Source organism: Spinacia oleracea, chromosome 6, assembly GCF_020520425.1.
Source record: "Spinacia oleracea cultivar Varoflay chromosome 6, BTI_SOV_V1, whole genome shotgun sequence".
NCBI lineage: Eukaryota > Viridiplantae > Streptophyta > Magnoliopsida > Caryophyllales > Amaranthaceae > Spinacia > Spinacia oleracea.
This window is the reverse complement of record NC_079492.1, coordinates 132,002,067-132,014,762: the sequence shown is the minus strand read 5'-3', so window position 1 is coordinate 132,014,762 and position 12,696 is coordinate 132,002,067. Positions and strand designations below refer to the sequence as shown.

The following is a 12,696-nucleotide window of genomic DNA, read 5'->3' as shown; positions in this document are numbered from 1 at the left end:
TTCCTCTGCCTTTGAAATCTTTAGGATAGCCATGTAGTTTCCAACACTTGTCAACAGTGTGGTTTTTCATCTTGCAATGTTCACAGTACAGATTATTTCTAGAATAGGTAAAATTCCTTTGCTGATTTCCACTGCTTGCATTCTGAACACCAAAATTACCAGAGTTAGAAGCATAGGTAGATTTATATGGTCTATTGTCAGTAAACTTGCTTGCAGTAAACACAGTTGATTCCATATTATGAGTCCTGTTGCTGTTGACTTCTTTCTGCTGCTCTTCTTGCAGGAGTAGTCCATATGCCTTTGAAATTGTTGGCAATGGAGACATCATAAGAATAGTGCTCTTTGAATGATCATATTTCTGATTCAACTTCATCAGAAATTGTATTAACCTCTGATCCTGTTGAGATTTCAAAAGTTTTTGAGTTAATGTGCAGCTGCAACCAGTACAAACACATGATGGAAGTGGATCAAGGCCATCAAGGTGGTCCCAAAGAAGCTTGATCTTGGTAAAGAAACTTGAAATTTGCTCATCATCTTCTTGATTCAGATCACAAAGTTTCTGTTGTATTGTGAACAACTGTGGACCAGAAGATTGACAAAATCTTTCCTCAAGATCCAACCAGATTTCTCTAGCAGTTTTCAAGTATAGCACACTCCTTGCAATTGAAACCTCAAGAGATCCTAGCATCCAGGATATTACCAAATCGTTGCACCTGTTCCAAATTCTAAAGTTTATTGATCCAACAGCTGGCTGATTCATAGTTCCATCAACAAAACACAACTTGTTCCTAGCAGATAAAGCAATCACCATAGACCTTTTCCAGTCATTGAAGCATTTGCCATCAAATACTATGTTAACCAATTTCGAGGTATTAAGATCATTGTTGCTGAGGTAATAGGCAGAGTTTGGATTAAGAGAAGAATCCTGATCATCAGGCATTTTGAAAAATTTCTAGATAGAATTTCTACAGAAAATCAGGAAGAATTCCTAAACAGAAATCGAAGAAAACTGATGATTTAGTTTGAGACAATGACTTGATCAGTTGATCAAGTAATCAGAATGAAAAACTCAGCAGGATCTAAAGATCTTGCTCTGATACCATGTCAGATTTCACCATTGTTGGATGAAAATCTGTTAGAAGAAATTGAGAGAGAATTCTGAAAGTAGAGTATTATTGCTTGAATGAATAATTAGGCAAAATGTTTACAATGTATGCTATATATACACGAATCTAAACTAACACCAATGAGGTGTACTAGCTAATCAGGAGCTTCTATTTGTACACTTCAGCATCAATATACAAAGCTGACTAATATTACAAGGATGATCAGCATTGATCATCATCTAACAAACCTAACAACCTTCTAACAACCTTCCTTGTTTGTAGGGAAAGTAGTTAGAGTTGTTTCTAGAAGCTTCATAATGCATGTGCATGGTTAAACATGCAGCTCGTGCTTGCTTACAAGAGGGAATACCAACAATAACTATTAACTATATGTACGATAGTATTTGGTTCCTTAGTAGACTAATGCGTGCTGCAACTCTTGTGAGCCTTCGTTGAATGTTGGATGCTATTAAGGTAGCAACAAGGCATGATTATATAATTGATGTTGTTTTGGAGTTATTAAGAACAGAAGGCATGATTATATAATCTGAACTTAGAGATGATTATGTTCATCTTTCTAAATAAATCTGAAAGAGGATGGGGAATGTTGTACGAGTAGCACACCCTATGGTTAGAGTCAAAGAAAGAAGACAATTCATACTACAAAAAACTGGTGATACATTCATACATTTTATACAACGCACAAAAAAGACAATGTACAGCTGATTTTATGCAACATTAAGCTTAAACTATCTAGTATCGAGTATGTAAAAGTGCCATTAGTCTTCTACTTCATCTTCCACAAATTCTTCCTCTTCATCTATTTCATCATTTTCATCTTCTTCTTCTTCTACAGCCTCGTCGTCATCAGTTACAATAAAGCCTCCTAAGGTTTCATCCTCCTCGTCTTCAGATTCATCCTCCTCGTCTTCAGATTCATCCTCCTCTTCTTCCCTCCTGCTTGTTTTGGCAGAAGATTTCCTATCTGTTGTCCCTTTTTGGCGTACAGCATTGTCTTTTGATCGTGTATCATACTTTGGTCTTTGAACCTTCCTTGCTTTTGTAGTTGGTTCCTCGTCTTCGCTCTCAGCACTCCACTCCTCATCTACATCACCATCACCATCACCTCGTCTATTCCCTTTCTTCCTTTTCCCCCCACTCCTAGTTCCTTTCTTCTCGGAATCCTCATCGTCGTCAGTATCTCCCTTCTTAGGATCATCAAGGAACCAATCCCATTTCTTGATATCACGGATCATTTGCTTCGGATACTGATCAAATTCATGTCCAATCACAAGAAACCCAAACTCTGCATTTCGAAGAAAAAGAAGCAAATGAGAGCTATTTAAATTGATTTTTCATAAACCACACATCACAGAGCAGAGCAGTCCCAACTCCCTAGTCCCTAGTGAAGCAAACAAATCCATCCTAGAACTTCGGCATAACATTGCCAAATTAGCACAAATTTAACAATGATAGATGCGGCTACTTCATTATCAGTTGGAGCTCTCAACTTCTCAGAAGACTAGCATTCTAGACTTCTAGTATGAGCTACTTCTTAATTATCCATTATCTTCGCGAGTGGCGACTATACAAAAATTCATAAGAAACAATCTTTAAGACAACAATGAAACTACAGTACATCACAATGCTTTCATAAACCAACCTCCCTAATTTTGCAAATTGCAAAAGCAAATCAACTTTGAACACTTTACCAAACCTGTTCAACAGGAGAAATACAATTAAGCCCTAGAACAATCCTACATTATCTAAAATCAGAAATTCATCATCAGCCTTCAGCACTCACAATCAAATTTACAAATTCACATTGTCTCCCACGAAACCAACTACAAGAAAACAACAATTATTGATGTTGCCAATAATGCAAAAACCATGATGAAAAAAAAAAGGGTAAACTGAAATTACAAAATTAATGAGAAAAATGGATTGAAGAAATAAAGCAAACCTTGAACTGGGTTAATATTGGCAACATCAACAGAATCCAACCCAAAATCATCAATTCCTTCAAACCCAGAATCAGTTTCCAAACTTTCACTCAAATCAGCATTAATTCTTCCCTTCGTTTCCTCACATTTAGTTTCTCTCTCCTCAAAACCCTCGTCAACCTTCTTGAGAGTAAACCAAATTGGGGTGTTAGGAGAAACACAGAACATATCATCTATACCCAATTGACCCCTTTGAAATCTCTTGAAAACTTTCATATTCCCATTATCTTGCTGTTTATTGTAAACCCAAATTGGGTTTTTACCCAGGACTTCAAATGAAACCCTAGGGCCTGTTTGGGTGTCGAATGAGGGATTGAATTCGAACGAAACATGACGACGAGAGACTGTTAAATCGTTTGAATTAAATCCATTCCCTCTACCAAAAATGGCGGTTGAATCAGGCTTTAGCAGTAATTTAGAGCCATCTGAACCTTCGATCTCCATGGCTGGTTTTTGGTCTATTTCTCTCTTCTACTCCAGTACTCCGTGTAGAAGATGGCCTCGACCTGGAGGAAGGTTTCTGCTGGACGACGTGCTAACTGCTAATTAAGCCCAACTGCCCAAGGTAAGTGGCATCGAAGTGACAATCAAGTCATTCGGTTAAGACTCGGTGGAGTTCATTGGAGGCTTTGGAGCAACCCCAATAGTTAAGAAATGCACTAGACTAGTATTGAAGCCCGTGCGATGCACGGGTTTGTAAAGAAAAATACATATTTAATTATCTTATTATATTATCGTATACAGATAGATAATTGTAGATGTAATAGAAAGTTAAAATAGTATGCATGGGTTTTTAATAAAAAGTACATATAGAAAGTTAAAATAGTATCTCAATATTTAAAATGTTTATGCATAAGTCGCTGATAGAAAAATCGAGTTATAAAATGATTAGTTCGATAATGGTAAAACTCAAGTTAGTCATGCATGTGATCTCAACACAATAATTACATATAATTTGTATAAGTATAGACTCACACTGTCCTTATTTTTTCGCCTCATATTCTATTTAGTGCATTTTTAGAGATTGTGTCATTTACCACTATATACGATATAAGTTGTGGAATCATAATCCATTAGTTGATGGAATTAAATTCCCTTCAAAAAAGATTATAAATTACTCTCCCACCATTGCTCCGCATGCATGTTGCATTATAAGCAAACTATTTGTGTTTTGTTCTTAGTTATCGGCATAACTGATTTGTGATTTTTTATTATTATGTTTTTCTAATATTATTGTATTTCATCAATTAATATTTTTTGCAATAATTTTGAGTATATCTATAATAAATGTATTAAAATTACTACTTCCTCCGTCTCTTTTTGTTTTTTACGTTTTCCTTTTTGGGTATTTCAAAATGTTCTTTACATTTCCTTTTATATTATCACATAAATAACTTAGTATTCTATCAAAATTTGTGTCCAATCATTATTTAACCAATCAAATTCATTGGGTCATTTAATCTCTCACACTTTTCAATTGAGACATTAAATTTTTCTCATTTCCCAATATCAAAATTTTGATAAAAGTGAAAACATTATAAATAAACGTAATTTATCTTGTTTAAATAAAAAAAAACTTAAGGAATTTCAATGCAAATTAATTATTCGTTAAAACGCGTGAAAAACACCAAACGTAAAAAACAAAAAGAAATGGAGGGAGTAATTATTTTCTTTGACCCATTGACCTGGCCTTTTTATTTTGCTTTCCAACTATTAATGTAGTAATAAGCGGTAAAGTGGAACTTGTCATAACATGATGGCCATCTAATACCCCAAGACCCAAATACTCAATTAATGTAATAATTAGTGGTAATTTCCTATGTCCAAAAGGGGAAAAAACGTGATGATGACGGGTCATCACATCCAATTTAATTCTTCCTCCCTAATTTTGTCACCGACACCCTCATTCATTAGAATTAGCTTACTTTGGGTAAATTAAAAGAATTTGGAACTTGTATTCATCAGATCGGAAAACAACCACAAGATCGTCGGCGACGCCATGGATCCGCCTGCATATCAATCCCAACTATCTTCTTCGTCCTTTACTCAATATTCCGGGTAATCTCTCTTTCTTTTTCGTATCAATTATCTTCATTTTCATTTTGATAAGCAATTTCTTGGAATTATCACTATTGCTGCACTAATTTTTGCAATTTCATCCAATTTCTATGTATTACATTGAGATTTCTGAGTTAGATTTACTGGTTAGTGTAGAAGATAATAAATTTTGTTTGGGCTCAATATTAGATGAGATTTCTTTCTTTCACAGATTCTATATTAAATCCTTAGATTAGTTCTTTGTTTGTCTTTGTTGATTTGTTTGTTTGTCTGAGTGTTTTTTTGATGAAATATGTTTTGCTATTTTCTTTCGATTTAATGTAGGTCGTTGGTAACTGATCTCAATCATAATTTATTATTAATAACTACAGAGTTTTTAAGCAACTACTTTTTACTACTTGTTTAAAAAGAGAGTAAAACATCTAATAACATCCAAGTAAAAGAATCCATCAATTGTTTTCCTTAAACATGCTTGGCAAGTTTGTAAATACTTCCTTGTAGACGATGTTCTTTGTGTGCCTTTTGTACTTTTGGAAGGAATCATCAATGAAGAACTTAAGGCCCTCCGGGGAAGTTGTTCTTGATGCCGCCACATAGAGTTGTCCATGGCTGAAAACGGGTTTTGGCAGGTAAACTCCTACATGTGAGAGAGACTGACCTTGGCTTTTGTTTATAGTCATGGCATAGCAAGGCTTTAAAGGGTACGGTCTTCTTTTCAAGATGAATGGTATTTTGGTGTCCGTCGATGTCATGACAATTCTGGGTATTAGATATTTGTTACCTTGTTTCGATCCTGTTATGATCCTTCCTTCGATTACAAACTTTCCGAGGTGGGTTATAATTAGGCGAGTTCCGTTACACAGCCCCTGTGGTGGGTTGATATTCCTGAGAAGCATGACCGGCATTCCTACTTTCAGCTTCAGCTCGTGGTGTGGTAAGCCTGATAACTTTAAACTGTTTAGATATTCAGTGGGATATGCAGTGAACTGTTGCTCGCCATCAGTCGAAGATAAGCATACTTCATCACAGCTCTTGTATGTCTTTTCTTCCATGGGTAAGAGACCCATCATGTACTCGTTTATGGTGTCTGCGGTATCATTTAAAGGAGTGAGTATTGCCATCTCCCTTAAATATTGCTCTTGACATCTTTTCTGCTCAAAATTTGGGTAAATGGTATCCACAATCCCGTGTAGATCAGATATATCTACGTCACCTATATACTCATCCGGTATTTCAATCCACGTGCCTTCAGCTTCATGGTCCTCCGATCGTACTTCAAGCCTTCCATCACCCATTTCTAGTAGCCACTCATTGAACCTCTTATTCTTTTTGTAATTCTCTGTCTCGGCCTCCCCTTCTTGTACCCTCATACTCTGTTTAAGAACAAACACGTTGCAAGAATTCCATATGTGGGACCTGTTTATAGACGCTTGGACGATATCTTGCCTGCCTCCTTTTGGCACTATTGGTAGTACTTGGCGAAAGTCCCCTCCGAGTAATACAACCTTTCCTCCAAATAACTTAGTTCCTGCCTCTGGTTTCTTATATCCTACTATATCTCTCATAGTGCGATCAAGGGCTTCAAATGTGAATCTGTGGTCCATGGGTGCTTCGTCCCATATAATCAATGATGTATGTTGGAGGAGTTCTGCTAACTGTGTTTTGCGCTTGATGTTACATGTTGAATTCTCTAGTAGGTCTATCGGTATTTCAAACCGGCTGTGAGCTGTCCTTCCTCCGGGCAAAAGCAGTGCAGCAATACCTGACATGACATTCCAAGATGTGGAAATATATTGTGTTAGTTGTGTTTATCCTTTTTCTTAGGTTTAACTTCAGGAAATTAATGATGAATATTAAATTATTGCCTTCTCTTACCCGATGACGCAACATTTAAAACTATCTTCCGATCTGCCCTGAGCCTTGCTGAGATGGTGCAGTACAAAAATGTCTTCCCGGTTCCTCCGTGACCATACAGGAAAAAGATCTCCCCAGTATCCTTTTCAACAGCTTGTACTACTCTATCATAAACATCTAATTGCTCTTTGTTCAAGCTCCTGATTCTTGTTGACCAATCTTCTTGTAGTTGTTTGATGTCATAGAGCCTTTCTTCTGCTATAAGCCTGTTATCCATGGACTCCACTCCCGTCAAATCAGGTTGTGGCATCTCTTTGAAATCTGCTAAGGACTTTCCAAATTTCACCAGGATCCTATCTATTTCCAATAGCGTGTATGTCCTTATCTGATCTTCTGAAAGTATGAGCTCTGGATGTTTAAATAATCTCCTTTTCTTCCGCTCTATGTCTTCTGAGAGGTCCTTGAAGCTGCATTCCCATAGTGTCTTTACATCAGTTACTTCGCAGAATAAAAGTAGTGTGACAAAAAGTTCCCTTAGTTGGTATGGCATCGCCCACTGACTTGCTTCTTGTAGTGCGTCGCGCCACTCTTTGTCGTTGTTTAGTAGGCCTAAAACATAGCATGCTTCCTTGTACGTAGGGTGCAAATGTCCAACAACAGTCCTAATTTGCTGAAAGCTTAAAGAGCCCCTGACAATGTTGAGAAGCAGGCGAAGGTAGTACCTCTCCCCTGATGTAGGGTGAACATATGCGATTCTCCCTATGGCCTTGCGTTGTTCTCGGGCTGCCCATGACTTTTTCTTCTTTTTATTCCCTAGTTCATCTACCTGTTCAATGTCTGTCCACACATATTTTGTAGGAAATTCTGCATATGTTAAGGTCCTTGCATTCTCGTCAATGGCATTTGTTTTCATCCATTCTGTGAGCATTGTTTCATTTACATCTGATTTGTTAACTACCATGCTTAAATTTTCGCTGTCTCTTATCACAACTGCTTGTTCTCCTTCCAGGTGTACAGGCAGGCGTATGACTGCAGGACTTCTTTCCTGAATTTCAAACTCAAAAATTCTCCATGCGGCCTCACATGCTGAGATGTATCTACAATCAAGGTACGATTTTATTTCATCAGCTTGGTCATCAGTTATGATCATGGTTGTCCTATCTGGTCCCTTGCAAATGTACTTAAAAAGGTATTTGATTGCCCGTGCTGTGTTGCACCATTCCACATTGATATGAGCGTCAAACATCATAAGTAGGCCTGGATTGTATGGTACTATTGACCTATTGTCCATAAGATGATCGCCTTTTTTAATGATCCTGGTGCAAAAGTAATTATTTATTATCTATATTAAGAATATAACAATGCTTGAATTAATTGGTTGAATAAACATAATTGCCATGAAAATACATGTGTTGGTACCTTCCGTCTTCCCTTCTTCTGTATTTTGGATGACCGTTGCTATCAATAGTTGTCTCTTGATTGAAATTCTTTGGAAAATTCTTGCTGCACTTCTTATCGATCATGCATGGGCATTTTGGATTGGCACTACCGCATGGTCCATGAACCATATAGCGTGATACAGCAGCGTACAATTCAGGATTACTTTCTTTGTCCGGAATTTCTGCATGTATGATACTGTCAATGTATTCCGGCGTGAGCTGTAATCCCTTTCCTTCTAGCCATAGAAGTATATGTGCATGAGGTAAACCTCTCTTTTGGAACTCCACGGTGGCAACATCTGCATTGCATAAAAGGTTATAGATGTTAATTATTTTTAACTACTTTAACTTTGAATTAATATATCTAACTGCCAAAAGTGATAGTTGTTAATTTGTCTAACTGCCAAAAGTGATAGTTTTTTTTACCTGCCACGTCAACTCCGAAGTAATGGTCTTCTTTAAGAACCTTCATCAATTGTTTTAGCTTGAGCTTAAACACTCTTGCCATGATATCGGGGCGATCTTCCGGCTTTTGTCCTTCTATATTACTTAACATAGATTCTACTTCTGGCCATTTTGGGTTTGCAGTGAATGTTATGAACAGATGCGGGCTTCCGTACCATCTACAAATTGCCATAGCGTCTTGATAGTTTTGGTACATGTATCTTGGACCTCCTGTGAATGATGCTGGCAGAACTATTCTTTTTCCAACTGCAGCCCCGGTTGTGTCTCCATTTACCATTGCATCTCTTAGGTTGTTGTAAATTTCACACCTAAGTTGTGGTTGGTTGTGACGAATAAAAGAAAACCTTTCTTCTTCAATTGCACAGTAGCAGTCGACTATAAATTGCTGTAGTAATCGCCCTCCTCGGATTAGAGTTTGTGCTTCAGTTTTTCTTGTCTGCAACCTATATGCGTAATACTCCCTCATCGTGACACATTCCCTTTTGGCTCTTCCTGACCCTTTTTCGTTGCTGTAAACTATCCCAAGATGGTAGCTATCTTCACCATATGGGAAAAGCAATGGGTACTGTAGAGCCATGAAGCTTGGGTGAAGCTCACTGATTCTTTGTAATCCCTCCGATTTGTGTTCAATTATTACATCTCTTCCATAAGTGTTGTGGCCAATATCTCCTACTATGGGGGCGGCTACCTCTGATGATGTTGGTGCGTTATATGCCTTGTTTTTTTTGTCTCTTGTACCTAGCAGCCTGATGGACCATGTGGTTTTCGTTGACTGTTGTATTCTCTCTTGTGCCTTACGAAAGGTTCGGGCTAGGGGGTTAACTTTGTCAAGCATTGTTTTCAATTCGGAAACTAAGTCTGAATCCAATTCCGGGCTCTTTTCATGCTTGCAGATAGCTCTTTCTCTCATGCTAATTTCATTAGCACTGTCATATACATATAGCTGAGCAAATGCTGGCTGATTGTCATCAACTGGGAGAAGTGATCCTATTAGGTGATGGTTCTGTCCACTAACTCTGAAAACATATGGGCCGGGAGTTGAGTTTACAGAAGCATCAAGCTTGGCCCCCATTGAAGTAAATGCAAAACATGCATTGTACATGCGAATAAGCTGTCTAAATATTGCGGCAGCTCTGCCCCCAATGTAATCCAGCAGCTTCGCCAAAGGCTCTGGTGGTTCTTTAAGTTTTGGCAGTTTTACTTTACCCTCTCGACAACACATGTTGAAGACTGTCCTGTTTTTCTTGCTTGCTGTTTTGACCCTCTCTTCATACCACATTAGTGCACTGCAATATGGACATTCATACTCTGGTGGGCCTAAATCCTTGTACTTGTTATCAGTTTCTGTTCCTGCACATTAATCAACTCATGCATATAAATTATAAGTGCAAAGTCATGAAAATATACACGAAAAAGAATTTGAAGCTATTGAAGCGATTGGATGGTGGCTGTTAAATTTGTCTGACTCCGGCAGCTATATATGATTTAATGACTTAAGTTCTTTGAAATTAATTTTGTGTTTTGTAGCTTATTAACATGTTTATGTTATCTATTTTTCAGCTATCTTAAAGTGGGATATCTAGAAGTGTAGTCAAAAGTGCAACAGAAGGGAACACAACAATAAACAAAAAATATAGAAGAATTTCTTTCAAAGAGAATAATCAACCTTCATTTCAGAAGAGACCTATTTGGTAGCAGATTAATTTCGGCATCAAATACATGGAACACAAATATGATTTTACACAGCAGTGAGGATACACAGCAGCTTAAAACGGGGACTCACAAAGAATGGAGATTTTACAGTTAAATTAGGTTATTGGCTCTTGCAAGTAGGAAAGACATTGCAATTAGCAGGAATACGGTTTCGGAAGACTGGAAACCTCCAAAACAGAGCTACGCCTACAAAGAAGACTCTTCGGGAAAAAATATAGATGTCATGGAAGGAGGATATGTGATTTGGGCCGAGACCAAGAATCTTTCTAACACTTGTTTAGAGACAGACAGATGACCAAAAAAAAGCTGGAAAGTGAGATGGTTAGGGATGGGAGCAATTAGTACTGTGTTTTGCTAAGCTACTTGTTAAAGAAAGAAAAACGGCATGGGGAGGGTTATGGAGTTTACAGCAACCCTTTGGGCTTGTGGCTTCACAGTAATGATATTATCTAAAGAAACCCTCAAGGAATTTTGATTCTCCCCCACAGTCATTTGAAGCGGACACAATTTGTCCTTGACCATGAGGGTCTTTATCAGGTAATTTTACTGTCTCATGGCTTGGGACGGAAAGTGAATATTTATTCAGATACAGGAATTTAAACAGGCAATATTTGTTTGAGCTCATTACAAACTTCTGGTGGTGTGCTTACCATGGCTTAGTTTGCACAATTTTTAAATGAAAACTATATGGGAATTTCTACAGAGTGACCTCATGGCTATGCTCAACTGAAATAAGGCAGCACACTTCATAAATTTCTTGTTACATGGAATTAGACTGAAGAAAATTGTGTAAAAGCAGAGAGAAGGGTTATGTCATCATTATTTCTCACTTTGTAGCGATTGCACGAATACTCCACTATTGTTAATTTCTACAATTCAATCATGATTGTTTAAGTTACCTTTATTTGGTACTATAAAATTTGTTCTTTTGAGAATAATACTAATTAAGGCCTTGTAAAGTGGTGTACTTGGTCTCATGAATACTTGTCCTGTTTTTGCAGATGACAACAGCTATTGCAATCGAGGAGTATAATGAAGATGATGACAGTGTTTATGTTGTGATAGAGTAAGTCACTACATTATCTTGAATTATCCACTTATAGCTCTTCTCTTTTTTCTTTTTGAAATTCAATTTGGCTTCATTCTGACTGCCACTGATATGATTTTACGCATGGTGGTGATGTCAACTGGTCACAGCGAATAATGGAAATTCCTTCTAAATACTCAGACACTTCAGGATTTTAAACAGGCAATATTTGTTTGACCTTATTATAAACTTCTGTGTTGTGCTTTCCATGGCTTAGTTGCATTGCGTTTAAAGCACTATTTAGGCAAATAATCCTAATTTTCTAAACATGTATGAAACTATATGGGAATTTCTGCAAGGCTAAGTATATATTATTGATTCAGTTAAACAAAATTCTAGTTGAGTTTACAATCGAGTACCTGAAATTGATTCAATTCGTCTCCGTTGTCTTTTTTCATTGATTATTATCCGTCTTCTTTTTCTTCGTTCTCTTTGTAAATCCTTTTCACTGGAGTGCACTTCCCTTATTATTTCTTCATTGATTATTGTCCGTCTTCTTTTTCTTCGTTCTCTTTGTAAATCCTTTTCACTGGAGTGCACTTCCCTTATTATTTCTTCATTGATTATTATCCGTCTTCTTTTTCTTCGTTCTCTTTGTAAACCCTTTTCACTGGAGTGCACTTCCCTTGTTATTTCTGCCGCACAAAAAGAACATGCAAATTATGTAAAATCAAATCGCAGAGCTAAAAACATTAAAATTCGAGTTGTACGGTCGAGTACCTGGAATTGGTTCATGTCGTTGTTGCTGTCTTTTTCCATTAATTATCATCCGTCTTCTTTGTCTTCTTTCTCTTTGCAAAGCCTTTTCACTTGAATCCTCATTCATAGTTTTTTATGTTTTTTTACGTTGGTATGTCAAGACTAATATGCTTATGATAAGAGATATATATAGTACATGCTGATTCCAATACTTCTAGTTGACTTAGGTACGTAATATCATAATCTAATGCTACTGCTAATGTATGGAAATC

General features: G+C 37.1%; 2 protein-coding genes across 2 annotated transcripts; both read right to left on the bottom strand.

Moving 5' to 3' along the window:
• Positions 1-1,737: 1,737 nt before the first annotated feature.
• LOC110786806 (DEK domain-containing chromatin-associated protein 4) lies at positions 1,738-3,759 on the bottom strand. Its single transcript, XM_021991388.2, has 2 exons — positions 3,070-3,759; positions 1,738-2,412 (listed from the first exon to the last, which is right to left on the bottom strand). Exons 1-2 carry the CDS (start codon positions 3,551-3,553, stop codon positions 1,886-1,888), a joined length of 1,011 nt encoding a protein of 336 aa, XP_021847080.1. The 5' UTR covers positions 3,554-3,759; the 3' UTR covers positions 1,738-1,885.
• Positions 3,760-5,194: 1,435 nt separating this feature from the next.
• LOC130463614 (uncharacterized) lies at positions 5,195-12,583 on the bottom strand. Its single transcript, XM_056832800.1, has 6 exons — positions 12,446-12,583; positions 12,085-12,360; positions 8,887-10,275; positions 8,441-8,759; positions 7,043-8,337; positions 5,195-6,929 (listed from the first exon to the last, which is right to left on the bottom strand). The coding sequence occupies exons 1-6, from the start codon at positions 12,549-12,551 to the stop codon at positions 5,617-5,619; spliced, it is 4,698 nt and encodes a 1,565-aa protein (XP_056688778.1). The 5' UTR covers positions 12,552-12,583; the 3' UTR covers positions 5,195-5,616.
• Positions 12,584-12,696: the final 113 nt, after the last annotated feature.

Coding starts and splice junctions, on each gene's coding strand:
- LOC110786806 (XM_021991388.2), bottom strand. CDS start 3,553: ATGGAGATCGAAGGTTCAGATGGCTCTAAATTACTGCTAAAGCCTGAT. Junction 2,413..3,069: donor CAATATTAACCCAGTTCAAG/GTTTGCTTTATT, acceptor TTCGAAATGCAG/AGTTTGGGTTTCTTGTGATT.
- LOC130463614 (XM_056832800.1), bottom strand. CDS start 12,551: ATGAATGAGGATTCAAGTGAAAAGGCTTTGCAAAGAGAAAGAAGACAA. Junction 8,760..8,886: donor CTTCGGAGTTGACGTGGCAG/GTAAAAAAAACT, acceptor TATGCAATGCAG/ATGTTGCCACCGTGGAGTTC. Junction 6,930..7,042: donor TTTAAATGTTGCGTCATCGG/GTAAGAGAAGGC, acceptor ATGTCATGTCAG/GTATTGCTGCACTGCTTTTG.